A 19460-nucleotide genomic window follows, 5' to 3' on the forward strand; every position below is an offset into this window, starting at 1 on the left:
CGCTGCCTCGCTGTCTGCTCGGAATGAGCCAGTACTGTTGGTCCAGTACTTCTGTAACTATTCAGAGTTTCTCTACATGCAAAATCAGGCTGATCTCAGTAAAAGTTCCGTTGTTTACTGCAGCTAATTAAGCCAGTACCAGAGGCTGTGCGGACTGGGATCTCTAATTTAAATCTATTCTGATTTAGCTGAAGCTGATTCCTAGCAGGTGTAAACTAAACCAAAACAAAAGTATCTTCAGGAATTTGTGGCCAGCATAACTAAAACAGTTTACTTAATGCAGTAAATACAACTATTAAATTGACTCTTTATAACACAATTTGTAATGTAAGAGGAAATAATGCTAAAATCAATAAGGAAGTAGGCAGAAGAAACTAAGTACTGGTTAAAACTGAAGGGGTCTCATTGTTCTCCCAGCAAAACCCAACCCTTCTGAATTTAAATCCCTAAAAAAATGCCAAGTCTAGTTACGGACCTGATTCTCAGCTTTTCGTTATTTGTTAAGGTTACGGAGGCTGGGTCGGTCAGGTCCTGGGGATAAGATGGCAGAGAGGAGCCCCATATTTGAAGAGCTGCAGTGGAAAGAACACATGAATTAGATGGCAAGACCCCTACTAAAGTCTGTGAGTGAATGGAGAATTGTGTCTCAGATACAAACCAACCCTGTGCTCCGAGGAGGCAGTTACCTAGGGCTGAGAGTCACCCCTCTGTTCTCCAGTACCCAGCCGCACTACGCTTAGTGTACTGATTCCTTTGGAAAATTGTTATTCTGCCTTATCAGTCATACACTGTTCTACACTTTTTCTCCCAAAATGTCACTTACGTTTATTTTAACTCTATATCTAGCATGCATTTACAAGCTATTTCCCACTTACTCTTTCTAGTTAAGGCAGAATGTTGGCCCTGGTGTTACCAATTGTACTACAGGAATCTATTCACTCTACTGTAACACACATATCATCCCATACCATAATTCAGAACTGTCCCACATATGAGAAAGAAAGAAAGAAAGAAAGAAAATACATTACAGGAGAACTATATTTCTTCATAAGGGAATAAGTTGTGCTTAGAAAGCTAAAGGCCCAGTCTGGAGTCGTTGCTCAGACAAAACACTTCATCATTTCAGGGGGAACACAGCTGGTAGAAGGGTAGAACTTCAAGGTGCTCTTGAAGTCCTAATTCCAAATCTTTTAAGTATCCTTAAATAGGGCAGGAAGATACCGGTCTGCAAATTGACTGGAGTGTGTGTGTGTGTTTGAAGACCCATCTGTAATGACAGAAGGGTTTGCCAATCCCAGAGTGCCTTGCTTGGGCTGGTATCTGGTTTGTAAATTCCGTCCATTCTGCTGTTCCCCTGGTGTCTCACTGACCATTGTGTCTCAGAGTGGCATGCAGTGCTGGCGCATGCTACTGATGCAAGCACGCTACTACAACTTCAACAGGCTAAAAAAGAAAAAGCGTTAGCTTCTTAGTTATACAAAGAAATTATGCAAAAAACCATTGAGCAGCACTAACTCACAGACTAATTACAAACTAAATTGTGCTATATATTAGTATAAAAACATGTTTTAGTAAGAATGGCACTGGTTCAGAAGGAATTAGGACTTCCATCTTGGTTCCGTTCGGTCCACAGTGTAAGCATTGTAGTACAGGCCTGCCCTGCTGCCTGAGCAACTTGTGACAGTGGCTTTTGGCCACAACCCCTTCCGTTTCTTCCCTTTTTATATCCTCCATTGTTGGTACATTCTGGGAGTAGCCCAGGTCAGGTCTGGTCATCTTTCCTAACGTGGCACCAGAATAGTTCATTCTTATCCTCTGATATTTTCTTAATATCGTTAACGTTTCCCTCTTTAATCTCTCAAAGCTGGTCAGTTTTAAGGGTCGTCTTCTCCTGTAGACACCATCAGACGCATTGCTACTGGTAGGTGGTCTGTCAACCCTGCTAACTGGGTAATAAAGCTGAACTCTTCTACTTCCTGCAGAGGGAAAATGAAAGAAATAATTAATTTGAAACCTGATCTGTTACACCACACACCAGGACTCAGCCTCTTCAGTTTACTTCGAACTGCCTTACTGTATTAGTAGATGTATGGGACCGGTTGAGCTTGGCTGGGCTAATGGTAAAGTCTGCCACACAGAGCACGTCAATGTGGTGCAGTTGATGAGGTAAACCATTTATAAAATACACAGTTGAATATAGTCCGGATTAAGTCTATTGTACCTTTTCCTTCCATTTACAGTACCATCTGCACTGTTCCAGACAGGCCTCTCCGTAGTGCCGCAGTGGACAATGCGCACGCGTCAGGAGGCGCTCAGCCGGGAGGGGCTGGCTGTACCCTGCTAGATCTGCTGTGCAGCTAACGAGGAAGCCTGTCTGCATCAGATTGAGGAGTGGAACCCAAAGCGACAGGGACCCTGCTCCTTACACCTCTGAATTCTAGCCTTTTTGCTGGCAACGTTTTATAGGACTGAAAGTTCTGTAGGAAATACGGCTCGCTTCCCAGCTTCTGAAAGCTGGGCAGAGCAACCTCAGTGCTTGACAGTGTGGCTGTCCCTCCTACCAGCCAGGTACTCACTTGGCCGGTACTTTGGGCATGGCTTGCCAGAAGCACAGGTACTTCAGCTCTTCAGGAGCCTTTTGGCTAGCATTAACTGGCATGCCACAAGAAGAAACAGTCTCGTATCTTCCTAGCCACTCATTTATCTTTATTCTCCCAGCATGAGCCTTATAAAAGACTTAATCTGAGTCAAAACTATTCAAATATTGGTTTTGTTGCTGTTCGTGTGAAATATAAGATGGGTTTACCATACAGATGCGCCATGGGCATTCGTGTATCTGAAAGAGGAGGTCTGAAAACAATTTAGCTGCTAAGCTGCTGTGACAACAGCCCGAGGTGTGTGCTCAGTTATGCTGAAGTGCTCAATCACTTGCCCCTCTGCAGCAACCACAATGGGGTGTAGTAAGTGTGAACTGGTTTCTCATTTTCAGCATGGAATTCTGCATAAGCTGAGCTCCTACGCCAGGAAGCAGACAGTGCACTACAAGTTCTCATTTTAGTGAGCCCATGGCAGCTTCTGCCTGTGTAAATTTCTGCTTGTAACTTAGGTTGGTTTTCTTAGGTATAATAAAAGCACATGCAGACACTTTAAAAGGCTAAAATCTATTCAGACTGACGGCATGGAAAGCATCAGCCAAAACACTTAGTCTGGCAAAAGTTTAAGGAATGGAAACAAGGTTTTTTGTTTGTTTTTGAAAAGCAGCATATCTACCAGTATCCCTAAACTAATCTTCAATTTGCTTATATAATAGGTTTACAAACTTGGTACTTGCATGCAAAAGTAGAAAATAGTAAAGCAGTATGTTCTCCGTGAAGTAGGAGTTTGAAGCCAAGCGTAAACGCTGCAGCGCTGTCCTGACTGGTTTGTTTGCAAGTTCTGCTTCTCTGTGTCAGCTCTGGAACTCACCACTTTCCATTCCAGGTAAAGACCTTCTTCTGTATAGAGCATATAGTCAATCCTCCTCCCGTTTCCTTTCAGTGATGCCTTCCTCCCCTTTTGACTGGAACTGTGGTTCTTGCTGGTGGGATAGACTAAGTATCCTTTCCTTCCTTCTTCACTTTCCAGCACCCTATTAAAAAACCAAAATAAGTGCTTTAAATGTTTGCTCATTCGGTCCCTTTGTGCATGACTCTAGGTGCTCTCCAAATCACTTGTCCAAAAGGACTGTTAAACTTGTAAAGCACAATCTTCTGCCAAACATGTTTTCCAATATGAGGCTGTACTAACTCCTGACAATGCTCTTAAACCCTCCTGGTGGCTTTGGCATCCCTGGTGCCATACGGAGGGCCTGTCACTATTACGGCCTTGAGCAACTTGATCTAACTTTGAAGTCAGCCCTGCTCTGAACGTGATTTGGACTAGATAACCCACAAAGGTCTCTGCCACTCTTTTTCTACAGTAACTCCACGTTGCTGCCTGTTTTGTGTTTTTTTTCAGTTGTATTGGATTTAAAAGGAAACTTGGTTTACCTTCTTGTATTTGATTTAAAAGATCTACCAAAGTAGCGCTAAAGGCAACAGACACAACTGTGCATTCAAAGGAGGTGCTGCATGTGGTAACTGCATGTGTAGGGTATTATGCAGCAGATATCAAGTAGAATCACAGCTGCTTTGCTCCATAACTGTGCGTGCAGAGCGGGTCAGATTAGGTCGCGGTTTTGCTATCTGGCTCAAAACACAGAAGCAAAGTACTTTCAAAACCACCTCCTTGAAAATCACTTTCCTTGACTTACCTGCCAAAACCTGAGCTCAAGGTTCTGTGGTTCCCTGGTAAGAGTTGATTACGCCATTAAGCTACATCATCAACTGTCGCAGGAGAAACACTGAGCCATGAACTTGGGTCCTAGCAGGTACAAAGCCTTTAACTTCACCTTGGAAAAAAATAAGATATTTTTGATCACCCTGTTTTTAAGATTTGACTTTGGATGGGTTTTATGGGGTTGGGTTTAGGAGTTGGTTTTTATGCATGCACGTGAGAGTACAGAATGAAGGAGAAACAAAAGACAAACACCAGACTCTCTTGATGTGCTTTAATGTTTGAGATTCAAATGCTTTGTCAATTTTTGTGTCTTTGGAAGGATCTGAATGGTGGCAGAGGGGACACAGCACTTGCTGCCATGGATGAGGTCTCAGTAGTATTGTAATCTATAAGTTTGGGTTAGTTGATACATCCAAGAAGTACTTTATGTGCCTTCAAAAGATAACAATGACAAAATGATGGTCATTCAGAACTCTTCTTAACCCCCTTTGAATTTAGTGAGGTATTGAAGGTTCTTAGAGTTTACTGTAACCAGTTTATAAAAGTAAGCTTCCTTTTCAATATTATTCAGTTTTAGACTGACATCTAATACCTCACATTAAATTCGCTTGCTGCCTGTACGCCATTTGCGAGCCGATTCCACAAAGAGCTAATGCAAATTATTCCCTTCCTGAAATTCTTTCTCTCGGCTCAAGAAAGGAAGCTCTTTGATGGAACTGACCTCTTTCAAAAGCAGTATTTATATTTGGCAAAGCTAATTAAGTAACAAAGTAGAAGAAACTGCTGATTAGCGCTGCAGTGCTCCTGAAAAAAAAAAAATCTTTTTTGCATTAATTTAAAAGATGAATTTGTTTTAGCTTCAATTATGTCCTTTTAAAAGTCTGTGAATGCTGGGTATTCACTTAACCCGCACAACTTCTCCAGACAAATGTTAATTTCCAATTCATGAGGAAAACAAACTGTAAATGTGCCCTGTCTGCTTTGTCCAAACTGGCGCCCCTTGGCGTGCGCCATTGTGCCGCTCGTCTGCGCCAGCGACCCCGGTGCTGACCCCGGTGCTGGCCCTGGTGCTGACCCCGGTGCTGACCCCGGTGCTGACCCCGGTGCTGGCCCCGGTGCTGACCCCGGTGCTGGCCCCGGTGCTGACCCCGGTGCTGGCCCCGGTGCTGGCCCCGGTGCTGACCCCGGTGCCGGCCCCGGTGCTGGCCCCGGTGCTGGCCCCGGTGCTGGCCCCGGTGCTGGCCCCGGTGCTGGTGCGGCCGTGCCCGCGGGTCAGGGCTGACAGCTGAACTGAACACAACGCATGATGACCGAGTTGCACAACTAAACCTCAGTTTTGTCAGAATAATTGTCTAAGTTCATAGGAAAAAAGAAAGGAAGGATAAAAAGTAATCAGAACTTCATTTTTTCCTTGAAAGATTTTCAGTCCCAAATAAGTCCAAAGTTTAAGTATAAAAACTCTGTCAAGCAGCAATCTGGCCAGTCGTTTCTTTGCAGCGCTGACCACAGCTGCAGCGACCAGAGGAGGATGCAGAGCAGGATGTGCAAGGGAGCCATAAAGCAAAACTTACTCCCACATCATAAAGCTCGAGGGACCATCTCTCCCATTCAGATGGGAAGCACACAAGCTCAGGAACACCTTTCTTGCTGCTGTTGCAGCCTGTCACCGGAATCCTGCTCCATCATCCAGCAGTGGAAACTGGGAAAATCTGCATGTAAACCTTGTTGCTTAGCTGTGCTGTAACGTGCTCTCCCGTGCCAGGCTCTGTTCAGGGATTAGAGCAGCAACTGCTCCTACATTTAACAGGCCTAAAATGACATTTGGCCCTTTGAAGGCAACCGCGAGGCTGGTGTGGCCCGGTGACCATGAGTCTGGCGCGCTGGTTGAGAGGCTGATTGCGGTGTTTGGTGGAAGGTCACAACCATCTTTGTGAGATGAGATTATTTGTGTGCATTCCAGGAAGCCTTTCTGAGCAGAAGCTTGTGTGGCAGGGCCCAGATTGTTACATCTAGCTTATTAATTGTTCTATAATTATAAATGACTGGCTCATTATTTGTACCAAGTATGTTCTTCGAGACCGACGTTTTACATATGCTGTACTTAACATGAAAGAGATATTTAAAAACTAGTTGTTCTGCTGCTTTGATGGCCTAATTAGTTTAGTAATGTGAGCTACTTAATTTTATTTATAAACTAGAGAAGAGTGCCGATGAAGGAATGCTGCTCTGCATAGCTTACATTGCCAATTTAAACGGGTGTTTTCAATGTCTGTAAAGCCTGATCAAGGTCTATTGAAAAATTTGCGAATGGATCCATTTTAGGCTGTCCCCTGTTTTGCTGTGTATATGAATGATACGTGTTGGCTCGACAGTGTTCTCTGCTCTTGAACATTTCAATGTCTTTAGAGCCCGGATTCGATTAATGGCTTTCCATTTTACTGAACTTCTCAGCAAGTTTTGTGTTTCCCGTCCCTTCCGAGATGGGAGGAGGCTCCCCCGGCCCCTTGTGCAGTGATGCCTTCTCTCATCTATAAGCACCTCCACATAACATACACATGTAGATCCCCGTTTCCCCACAGATCTCCATAAAGCACCAGTGGAAATTCCTGTCTAATAGAGGGGGGTTTTCATCAGTTTAAGAGAATGATAATGTATTGCAGAAAACTGAAAGCCACATTGAGTAGGCAAAAAGTATTATGTATATTCTGTTACCAACACTCAAGAGTATTTCCCAGTTCTCCCGAGGCGCTGTATATACACATAGGTAGCGCAAGTAATACTCTTAAATCTTCACTGATCATTTGATGGCTCTGTATCTGTCCATCATGTATCTGTCAGTTGAACCTGACTGCTGGATAGAAGGAACTCTTCAGAGAATAAACCAAAACACCCCAAGAAATTTGGTGACAGATTGTCTAAAAAGGCGCCTTGAAAACACAGGTGGTTTTTTTTGGTTTTGGAGTTTTTATTCTATTTCTTTCTTATCAGCTCCAAGGCTGCTCTTGGAACCATGAAATAGAATGTTCCACCCACATACAGATCTGCATTTGCAAACCTGACTGTAGGGCCAAATCACCTTCCCTTTGCTTTCCAGTAAGGCCTTTCGCATTCACCAAGTTCATGTTTCCAACACGTGAGCAGGAATCCCTGGACACTTTGCAGGCTGATGAACGTGCAAAGCGTGACTTGTGGTAACAAGTCCTTATTTTGAACATAAACTAAACCCAGACCTTATGTCTACAATTCTGTTTCTTTTTTCAAAGCTGATACAAAGGAGACTTCAAGGGGTAGCTTCACCTCATACATTCAGCTGTCTCCCATCTATACCATGCAGCGTACCGTACTTTGTAAAAATGCCAATGTGAACCATGCCTATCTAATGTACCCCCTTTCCATTATGTGTGTTGTCTGAAGCATCTGCACAGACTCGTTAGTTCAAATAACTTTAACTCTTTAGTATATTTTCATAATAAACATCATTTACAGTTACTCATGATAATAACATATTTAGTCCATTAAAACAGCCTTCAAGTCAGAGAAGCTGTAAAAAGGATTATCACATTCATTAAATGCTTTAAAATGTACAAAGCTTATAAATTTCTTGAATACCTGTACTGTTAAATAACATGCCAGTGGAGAGAAATTAATCCTAAGACTTCTGCAAGTTAAGGTGTGGGGTTTTTATTTCTCATAAATCCACTAGCTTAAACCAGAGATACCCGTTTCAATAGCAAACACTCCTTAGCAGTAATGCCGCGCTAGGATCACGGATAGATATTAAGCCATATTCCTGGTTATGTCTGACGCTCTGTTTGATTCCTCTCTACACTTCTGAGCTTGCTCTTTAAGGTGTATCACATTCTGCAAGCATAGGTTGTTAACTGTTGGGTTGGGAGTGGTGTTTTCAACTTTCTGGGTGTTTTCTTTGAGGGCAACTCCAGTTGTGTTACTGCTGTCGTTCAGCGCTGCAGCACAGAGCTGCCCGTCCGCAGAAAGGGTCAGCCGCGCTGTGTTACACAGAGCTGCCCGCCCGCAGAAAGGGTCAGCCGCGCTGTGTTACACAGAGCTGCCCGCCCGCAGAAAGGGTCAGCCGCGCTGTGTTACACAGAGCTGCCCGTCCGCAGAAAGGGTCAGCCGCGCTGTGTTACACAGAGCTGCCCGTCCGCAGAAAGGGTCAGCCGCGCTGTGTTACACAGAGCTGCCCGTCCGCAGAAAGGGTCAGCCGCGCTGTGTTACACAGAGCTGCCCGTCCGCAGAAAGGGTCAGCCGCGCTGTGTTACACAGAGCTGCCCACCCGCAGAAAGGGTCAGCCGCGCTGCCCGCCCGGCTCAGCAGCGCCTGGAGCTCCACGGCCTGTGGGCCCCTGCAGGACCAGCTCCAGAGACAAAACAACACTCACTGCAGTTGCTCTCATCTTTACACCCATTTAGGCCAATTCTTTTAGACTTCGAGAAGCAGCCACTTTTCCTTCCCTTTGATTCCTTTTCCCCAAATACTCCTGAGTGAAAAAAAACCATGGCTGGTTGGGGTTTTGTTTGCTTTGGTTTTGTTTCTTTTCCTTTAATGTGCATGAAACAGCCCTCAACTTGTGAAATGTTAAAGAGCAAGCGATGAATTGGCTTTTGAAGGAATTGTCTAAAGCATGTGAGAGGATTAGGAATTGCATACTTCTGTAGGTTATCTGGAGTGCACACTTCTTCATCATACAGTCCTTCGGGATCCAGCAGGGTGCCTGTGAACAGAAAGGGAGAGGTGACTGTCCGGGCGCAGCTCCCGCCGGGCGCCTCGGAAGTTTGTGGGGCGCGGGGTGTGCAGACCCTGCCCGTGCTGGGGAGGGGAGGGGCGGGGGCACCTCCCTGCCGAGCACGCGGTGTCCGGCTCGGAACACGAGCCACCGCCGCGCACGGCAGTTCTGCTTCACAGTGATGACATCTCACGCCTGACCGAAGACATTTTCAGTCTGATTCTGTATTTTCAGAATAAATACAGGAAAATAATTTAACAGAGAGGATGAGGATACTTGGCTTTAGTACCTCAGCTTTGCTTTTGCTGTCTCCCTCCATACATCTTCTATTCCATTTTAACTACAGCATAGTCCCTGCCTAAGCCTCTTATGTTTTCCTGGCAAACATTCCAATCTGAACTTGACCTTCACTGTTTTCTGTTGCTTCTCCTTTCTGTGCTCTGTACACTCAGTCTCTTGTTCCTTAACAATTCTTGCTCTAACTGTTCTTTCTTGCATTCCATTTTCAATCTGTATGCACAGGAGATCAGCAGAAGTTCCAGGTTCCAGTGGCAGGAACTGGCCTGTCTGCTGCCTGCAGTCTAGATGAGCAGCCTTTGCCAAGCCCTCCCAAGCAGCTCCTCTGTCCCGACCTTGCTACTGCCTGCCACCTTTCCAAACGGCGTCTCCACCCTCCCACCTTGTCAGCCCCCATCTCCAACTGTTTTCTTTTTCTGCTACAATAAAGTCACATTATTAAACAGTTCCACATTCCTACCTTCAGCATCTTCAGTTCTATTTGCTTCTCTAGAGAAAGTCTAATTCCTGATCTAAAACTTCACCAACTTCAACAGAGGTTCACCAGGTATTAGTATCTCAGAGTTCTACAAAATCTTTTATTAGATGAACCCTCCAGGTACATAGCGTTGAATTGCTTTGTTACATCCTCACATACAGTATTTATAGAACACCAACTGGAACATTCTGATCAGAAGCTGCAGGCTTGCACTGTACACAGAACATAGAGAAACAATAATTTGGCTTCCCTTCCCAAGCAACCTAGAGATTATTTTAAAAGTAGACTTGGTGTGGGAAGGCATTCAAGTCCTCGATGCATAAGTTCTGGAGTGTGGACTGAAGTTTGAGATCTCTGTTTGGTTCTAAATTATAATTCAACATCACACTGTTAACGTTTATAAAACATATGTTACAGAAATACCCCTTGTAAATATTTGGTCTCCACCTCATTCTTACTGCCCCTTAGCTGAACTACCTGCTGCTTATAGATGTGGTGGGAGCGACAGAGCAGTAAATGTTCATGCACTGATACCATCTAGAGAAGGCCTTACCGATCGCCCACGGTTTATCCTCGCCAGGACCAAGCCGACACGGGTCTTTGTAGTGTGTAAACAGAGAATGCTGTTGCTCCAGCTTGTCCTCTGCAGGGGAAGAGCAAGTCCAAGAAAAGGCACATCAGCTACGTATTGTGGACAACTGTGTTCTGCCACAACAGATGCTAAAAGCTTTAAAAACCAGAATAGATTTTTACACAAGTCAGTCCAAAGCAACCTGACAGTAACTTTCTAATGATGTTCCCACGAAGTGTGAGTTCACCGTATGAATGTTGTTGTAACGTTCTGTAGAGCTGGAGGCGAAAACGGAGCTGCAGAAAATTTGTCATAAGCATAAGGTCGCTCATGGACCTGGAGATGTCTGAGAACTGTACTGTCAATACAGCTAAGAATAGAAGCTTGATATTTACTGAAACATTAATTACTTGCCACATCTATCTGTGGAGTGGGGAAGATTACAGAAAAATCATGTATAAAATTACAGGAAACTGATCATTGTTAAAAAAAATCATGTTCAATTCCCTGCAATGCTAACAAGTGTCCCTAAAACAGTGAGTAATGCAGAAATGGAGGAGAAAACTTCAGAAGATTGCGTTAGTCTTGCTTAGTGCAGAAGGAAAGAAAACAATCCAAAAATAAACAATTAAATAGGCAGCTTAATTTCAGTTCCAGGCTGAATGAACTTTAAAGGGGAGGAAGATGTAAATAATCTGCAGAGAGAGCAAAAATAAAATGGATTTTTATACCCTGCTTTGTAGTCCTCTTTCATAGTCGTTACAACGGTTACAACTGTTATTTGCAAAATCAAATAGTTGTTTTTACTTTTGCTTTAAAAACAGATCAGACAACACTTGCTTTTGTTTCTTGCAATCATTTTTGGCACAGTGTAGCTCTCAGGCCCGGTTCCCCAGGCTTCTGGTGAAGAGGACAGAATTCACATCACACGCTGTTCGCAAATTCACCTGTCAATGCACAGACTCTGGTCTGAGTCGCTGAACCCCAGTGTGAATGGGCAGCCTGCGCTCACCGGTGCACCGCACATCTCCCTGAGACAGCGCAGACGCACCCCTGCCGTGACCCCTCATTGCAACGGTGCTTCAGCTTTGGCCCCGCCACGCAAAAGGCCCTTTAGCCACCGGCCTTGCCGGAGGTTGGGTGCTGGGCACCGCGGATCCGCCTGCAGCCGCGAGGCAGCAGAGCCCATTGCCCGCGGTACCGGCAGCGGGGAGCGGTGCTGCAGCCGAGCAGAGGGGATACAGACAGTGCTCTGCGCTCTCTGTTGGCACTTTAACTGGTAACAGCTCATCATGTTTATGTTTGGAAAGGCTATCATCTCTATGAACTCAACACCGTTCATTATGGTTTTGTGGAGTTCTTTTTCTAGTAACTCCCAGCATCACAAGATTAATTAAAAAAAAAAAAAAAAAAGAAGAAAGAAAAAAGAAACCAGAAGTACACAACATGAGTTAATTGTTTCCAAGACCAATTCAGGAATGGTTAGTTCTCTCTGCAGCATTAATCCCCTATGTCTATGTGTATGCACTACCAAATTATTAACTGCAGGAGTTTACTACTTTGCCTCCACAAAAATCCTGTAACATACATGTCTTTCATTGGTAAGTAAAATTCTAGAACAATAGATGTCTACCTAATTCAAGTAAAGCTAAGCCATTGGCCATTATTGCTGCTGCAAGTCACAACTTATTGCCCTTTGTACCTTAAAAACCATCATGGTTATTAACTCAGCAGAGCTCGTAGGTGTGAGCTACTCTTCTTGGCTCAACTCAAGACTAGTACCTGTTGTAGAAGTATCTGTAGCAATTCAGACTTTCCTTGCAAAAGCCAGTCACAACTTAGTGTACTGTGATAACCCACAGGAATCGAGAACTTTCCTATTCCTTTTTGGAATCAGTGGGCACCAGGAGAAGGAAAAGCTTGTCTTACCGGAGGAGCAGTTATCGAAGTTGAGATCTCCACAGATGACGTCGAAAGCCACCAGCTCCTCGGGATTGGCTGTACTGGAGGAGGAGGTAGATTTTCTGAATTCAGACAGCCAATCTTGAAGCATATCCAGTTGCTCACATCGAACAGTAGTGTCTCCTGTAACAAACAACCAGACGAGAAGTACGTCACTCAGCCACAGCTTAGTTGCTCAGCTCTAGCCAGATGAAAAATAGCATGGCTAATATTGTACCCAGTGCTTATTAGCCCATTATCAGGTTCATTAGGAACCACACTTTTTGATGATTTAAGTATCTCCTCTGGAATCATATTAGGCACATCCGAAGAAATAAGAAGACAAGGCATCTGTGCTGCCGACAACCAGCCAAAATGGTGATGTTTCTGGCCACAGAAGGAGGAGGGTGTGATGCACTACATTATAATCAGGAGTTCAGAGTTAACATCCTGCTTCAGACAAAACTGGACAGTGTGTTCTGGCATAAATCACTTGATCTTGCCAATAGCCAATAATAGCCAATCACACGGCCTGACACAAATCCAGACCAAGGTACTCCTGGGAAAGGCCCTTGCTCCACCAGCACAAGAAAGCCCTGCCCTGAACACGGAGCTAGACAAAAGCACAAGAAATAGGTCACGTGGAATAAATACAGCCTGGAGCAGGTGACCCTAACCACAAAAGGTGTGCGTGACTAACGTATGCATTCTGCCTAACTATAGATACAGATGAAATCAGATTCACAGAAAGCATGGGCTCGAGGAGGACGGCCGGAGATGACCTGGTCCAGCCCTCTGCTCAAGCGGGGTCACCTCCAGCAGGCTGCTCAAGACTCTGTCCAGTCAGGCTTTGCGTATCTTCACGGCTGGAGACTCCATAACCTCTGGGTAGCCTGTTCCAGAGCTTCGTCACCCTTTGCGATAAAATATGTTTTCCTTTGTTTAAATGGAATTGCTTACATTTCGGTTTGTGCTCCCTGCCGCTCATCCTGTCTCGGGGCAGCGCTGAGGAGCATCCGCGTCCGTCCGCCTTACCGCCTCCCATCAGCTTTCACACTGAGCCGCCTCCGATGCTGAACAGCTCCACCTTTCTCCTTCCCGCTGAAACGCTCGAATTCCCTCTGCAGCATCGGAAGTTCTCTACGCTGTGTTGTCTCCCTGGCCAGTACTCCCTTTGGCCTGCCTTTGTTTCCTCATCACTTTTAAGCACAGTGCTTGTTGACAAGAATACCATAACCTGCCTTGCTCCCCACAAAGTCCTGATTATATAAACTGCTCAACTGTCTAAGACGAACTGTTACATTCCTGAACTGCCACAGGTTTTTTTCATTTTCTGTGAATTATCCATCTAGCGTGGCTGCACGAGGATGAGAGAGAAAATCCCGCAGCCGTTGCCATGCAGGCACAGAAGTGGGGCAGCAGCGGGTCAGAGCAGCGCAGGGAGCGCGCCAGCCCGCCCAGCTGAAACGCACACGTGTAGACTTCTCCAGGCCAGAAAGCGCTTGAGAAGAACAAAAGACGGGCAAAAACATTTTAGGAGGATATTGTGAAAGGTGTGTGGTAACATGCGTTGCTGTTATTCAAAACATCCTCAATTACATAGCGACATACATCTCCCTCAGCAATCATGCTGAGCCTCTGTAGCAGCACTGTGCGCCGGGTAATCTCAGGACTCTACAGAATAACAGTAGCCTTGGAACTCTAGAACCAGGTGACTTTCATTGGTTATAAAATAAAGTGTAGGACTTGAGCGAGTCTGGCACCCCTGATTATCCCCACTAGGGGTCAGAGAAGTGACTGCACTTCAGTGCACTCCATGGAGCGTGTGCAATGAAGTGAGCTACGTTTCCGGGACAATAAAAGGGATCCTTTAATGTGGCTTGAACATAACAGTTTTCCGCTATTAGTATTAAACTAACGGTATCCAGCTTACTTCAGCTACACAGCAGCTACCACATGTATCTGTGCAGAAGTTACTAGTGAGAGTCAGGCTGACCAGCTGCCAACGAGCAAGAGCTTTGGAGCTGACGATACCTGCACTGATCAGGCACCTAAGTAGAGGAGAAGCCAAACCTGAATCCAGAACCATCAGTGGAGCAGACATTCCAGAAACTGCTGCTGAAATGAAACAGCATCAGTAAATATTAACAGAAGAGAACTAGGCAGTAACTCCCAACACTGTAACTTCTTCCAGCCTTCAGCTCTAATTAAACGTTCAGATAGAATCCCTGATCCCAATGACTGCCACTAGTGATTAACCAGAGAATACAGGTTTGTGCTAACTGCTCTGCAGTCTTTTCCTCAGTAACTGGCCTGGAAAATGCAAATAATTGTGTTGTGACTGGTTCCTGCAGTCAGCATTTCTGAACTCTTTGCAGGTCCCTTCAGCTTCGAATTTTGCGGAAGGGTGAAAGGGAAGTGTGGGAAACGTGAGCCCCCATAAATACGTACTTCACCTTTGTTCATTTAGTGGAGTAAGTTGCCCTTTCCATTCACTTTGGAAATGTTTAAGTGAAATCCTGGCTTCAGTTACCACTGCAGCAGGTACTGGAGGAAGCGTGTTGGGTCAAGAGGGGCTGTCAGGAGGCGCTGTGGTGGCAGCACAGCACAGCTGACAGGCCTGCTCAGAGGAAACTGAAAGCTCCAGTGGAGGCTTTTAAAACCAGAGTTCTCAGCACTGATAAGCGCTATGGGATATATTGGCCAGGAAGATGAGCAAAAAAAGCCTGGAAAGTGTCAGATGTAAAGCTCAGTCACAAGGAAAAATTGTTTCCAAGTCACGACCTAGGGCTTCAGTTTAGCCAGGAGACAGACTGTGTCACACCTGCCTGTGTGACAGGTTGAGCAGACCCCTACACTTGTGACACACGTCATCCAGGATAGGCTGGGAAAACAAACTAAAACCCCCACACCAACGAAAACTCCTTTTACTTGGCTGGGTTGCTTTGCAGGTAGGCCAGGCCCGGTCAAGCGCAGCACGGCCTACAAGAGCCAAGGCGCAGGGGCCGCTGCGGACAGCTCTGCTGCCTCAGAAAGGTACGCGGAGCCGTGTCCAAGGATGCTCAGCACTGGAGTCACTCCTGATGGCACAGTCAGAACTTCAGACATGGAGGGACCCCTCTCAGCCCTGAGCCGAATTCTGCTTAAGCTGTGTGTAGGCTTGTGGAAACCAAAACTGGTGCTAGAGGGGCAAGAGCCGGCAGGACCTGTACTGCTGACACTAAATGCAGAGCAGGGGCACGAACAAGGTTATGAGGTGGCATTCAGCGCGCTGTGTCATCTGAGCCCGGGCTGGAGGAGCTTGAGGCTTATCCTGTGTGGCTGGCTTGGTGGGGTGTCCCAGAGAGACTCAAAGAGACTCAGGAGGTGTGTGGATTCTAGACCGCAAAACCTGTCCACAACATTAATCACTGACTAATTGAAAGACATAAAAGAACCATGTAAACTTAACAGCCCCTTGGAAAATAATTACGTTCAAATCTCATTAAAGGATCCCTTCATTTGTCACTGAAGTGCAGCTATTTCCACAATGGAAACGAAGAGCTGCTTCATGGCACCATTCAGTAATAGGTAGAGAACTGGGAGGATAAGCCACATCTAATTCTGAAGTTTGATTGAAAAACATGAATGTCAGGTCTGAACAAACAGTAATTGCTCAGCAGAGAGTTGAGCCAGCACACCTCTTGAAAAAAGCATTAGCAGTTTGTCAGTGACCGTAAGCAGTTGGATCCCTTCATTTTATACTCATGTAACTATCGGGACTGTCAAGCGTAAGTTTATGTATCCGAGGAGGGAAGCCAAATTGCACTCAGCCATGCGTGACAAGATGATTTAAATGGCTAACCTTTTAAACAGCGCTTGTTTTTATAGATACCACATCTTTACATCGTCAAACTGGTTTTTGGACAATTTTTTAAATATGTGAAATGTTATGAATCAGATGATACATATCAGAAAGCGCAGCTCTGCCAAACTTATGAACTTTAGTTTTCCATTACATAAACTAATATGATATATCAAAGGACAATTAGACTCTTAAATCATTGTCTCCTCTATTTGACTGTAGTTTGAACCAGATAACCCTAAAAATACCAAGCGAGAACATAAGTAGGAAAAGGAAAGGTTGTGTTTTACCCTTGGAGAAGCTTTAGGCTGACTTTGAAAACAGAACATTACTTTCCCATTTTTCTTCCCTCTTCTTCTTCAATATTTCATGGATTTCACAATGTGGTTATCAAAGACTAACTGAGAATGCATGACTAGGGAGTAAAAAGGAACAGGACTAGAAATGGAGGTTTATAACCTGAACTAGAACAGCAACACATCTGAGCTCCACAGAGCAATCTCACAGTACATTACCATAATGCCAGAGTTAAAAATAGAAAACCAGAGAAGGATGTTACATTGTTAAAATAGAGCTGAAAAATTCATGAATCTTCTTTAGACCTATCCAGCCTCTCTAATGTGCTTCAGGGGCCGGTGGTTTTGTTCCCGAGTCCTTCTCTGTGCAACGGGAGCCCTGGCGGAGCAGAGGAGCGCGGGCTGCCCGGCGGGCTGACCCGACGCGCCGCAGCGCCCGGGTTCCGAGTTCCCCATTGACAAGACGCGCCGGCCTGGCCTCGGGCTGCAGCGCACGAGCTGCCGTCAGCGGCCCCGGCGCTGCGCCCACGCTCCAGCTCTCGGCAGCACGACCATCGCAGTCACACCGACTGAAACTAAGGACATCCACCCCTCTGGCTACACTGAGTTCTGACCTTACACAAAGTAAGCGTTTGTAGCTTTGGCTTTTAGTTTATTACTACACCTACTCTAAGTATAGAACTGACAGTTCTGATGCAAAACATAGGAAGATATTTTAGTTATCTCTAACAACCTTAGAAAATATTGCTTCATGAAACAAAGGACAGCCAGCCAGCGGTGTCGTGCTGTGTCGTGCTGCAGTCAGTGTAATGGTGGAACTGCTTTTAAAAACTGGACCAAGAGAATTTTTCAATGAGTGTATTAACTTGCTAGCTACTTATGTTTGAAATTTGCTGGTCAAAACCCAGAGAATTTGGGCTTATTCCAGCCACTGACTTCTGATGGAAAAACCTTCCCAACTTCTATCTTCTGATCATCCCCTAGTTATGTACAAAGAGATTTTAGTTTATATGCTGATATTCACAGCATGAGTTGACAGGTGCTGTTGACTAATGATGATAGTAATGTGTTGGCTAACATAACAGTATTTGGTTAAGAGTGAGCAAAGAGAACAAAAGCTCTTTAGGGACATTTTTTGTTTCTGTCCTGTAATACTGAATTGCTCTGAGAATGAAAATGTGAGGGTTTGGGGATGTACTTGTGTATCCTTCTTCCTTCGCTATTTCACTGCCATTTGCAACGCACACTGAACTCTGTCAGAAACCCTGGAGGAGCAGCACTCGGTCCTTTTCACAGGAACACCAGCACAGGCCCGGGCACGGTGACAACAAACACGCGAATTGTGACAGTACCTGCAATAGCTTGCAAGTGAGTGCAGGAAATGTATCCCACGATTCTTTGGTCCTGAGGTGTACTTCCCACTTGCACCTGCAACGAAGGAAGAAATATCAAGGTGATTAATGCAGGAGCTCATGTAAGTCCATTTGCAGCCCTCGCTGAGCAGCCCTTGTACACAGCACTGTGTACTTCACCGCTCTGTCCATCCGGCTCGTTTGAAAACAGCACAGCTAAACCAGCCGAGGGACGCGCTGCAGCCTTAACGGAGTGCCTGACTATGTCTCGTACTCATAACCAACGTCTGGGTAGGATCACAGTCTTTTCTATTAATCACAAGTGAATCTTTATCGCAGCGTGCCCTGCGTGCGCAGATCTGCACTGGAATGCCGGCGGCCGCTGTGCCGCAGTGGGGAGCACGCAGATGCCCGGGGTCGCCCCGGGGCGCAGTCGCCGGGCAGGGCCCAGGGGGCAGCACGGGGCTCCGTCAGCACGCCGCTCGTTTACGGAACCGTGAAAGAGCTGCCAAGCAAGGGCTGAAGGCATTAACAGATCCGAATTTCCTTGGAAAGTGCCAGCATGGAAGTGCATGCAGAGCCACTCATCTCCCAGATTCCACATTTCCTCCTGCTCTTTTGACTTCTGAGTTTGGGGCGTTTTTGAGCGGCAGTATTGATGTAGATCGCCAAGCAGAGTCATTTGGAGGATAATCATGATGGAGGCAAATATTTATGACAACTACTAGGAGAGAAAATAAACACCCTTGCAGCCTCCTAGTCAATTCCCAGCTACTTTGGCAGCTCTGCCTTTTGCCTTTGGGGATCTGTAGCAGCTTCTAAAGAAGATGCATTAGTTAAATTACTAATTTATTATTTTAAATACATTATTTAAGCATATTAAATAAATTAAAGAAGTTTAAAATGTTACGGGGTCAGCTCAAAATCCTGTTTGGTGCTCTGCAATTCTTTCTGGCCACAGTTGCACTCGATTATTTCAGAATGCTGTTTTTCCCCACCTACCATTACTGTTCCGTGAACCCAGATAATGAGTTATTTGGCAAAGCTACATTAAGCTTATATGTGGCTGTAAATTGGTGCCACAAATGAAGGGCTCTTCCTCTTCTGAAGAGGATAAAGCCCACAGCTCACATTCTCTCAAACCTGTATTTCATTCTACACAACAGTTTTCATTTGTCCCCATTAATGAAGGAGAAAAAGACCACGATTAATAGCGTTAATTATATCAAAGTGAAGGAACATGGTGCAGTGCCACGGTGGGGTCTTTTTTTCCTTTTTAAAAAAGTCTCCGGCAGTTATTGGACTCTGTCCAACTCCTGCATTAACACTTTCCAGCAGAAACTCAACATGTGGAAGATGTTTAGGTTACCGTCCTGACTCAAATGGCAGAGCTTTAGAGTTCTTTAAACAAATGCATGAACAGCACTAGACATTTCTTTTATACATCTTGGGATAACTGCAGGTACAGGACAACAGGTCAAGGACAAGAAAATGTAACCACTGAGATGTGCAGAGGCCGTCGTGCCGGGTCAGAACACAGCCGCCCCCCTGTCCTGCGCATCCTCAGGTACAACAGCTTCCCCCCGTGTCTCCTGCAGCCGCGCAGCAGAACCTGCCCCT

General features: G+C 45.3%; 1 protein-coding gene across 1 annotated transcript in view; it reads right to left on the bottom strand.

The window, feature by feature from the left end:
• SMPD3 (sphingomyelin phosphodiesterase 3) overlaps positions 1-19460 on the bottom strand; it is a 94591-nt gene continuing 75131 nt past the window's right edge. Inside the window, exons 3-8 of the mRNA XM_082062533.1 lie at positions 17841-17916; positions 12337-12492; positions 10390-10479; positions 8986-9049; positions 3466-3628; positions 1-1976 (exon numbers count right to left, since the gene is read on the bottom strand). Of these exons, the coding sequence (XP_081918659.1) occupies positions 1875-1976; positions 3466-3628; positions 8986-9049; positions 10390-10479; positions 12337-12492; positions 17841-17916 (651 nt within the window). The 3' untranslated portion in view covers positions 1-1874. The remainder of the gene's footprint in view (positions 1977-3465; positions 3629-8985; positions 9050-10389; positions 10480-12336; positions 12493-17840; positions 17917-19460) is intronic.

Source organism: Streptopelia decaocto (genome assembly GCF_964273445.1).
Source record: "Streptopelia decaocto genome assembly, chromosome: 11".
NCBI classification, from domain to species: Eukaryota; Metazoa; Chordata; class Aves; order Columbiformes; family Columbidae; genus Streptopelia; species Streptopelia decaocto.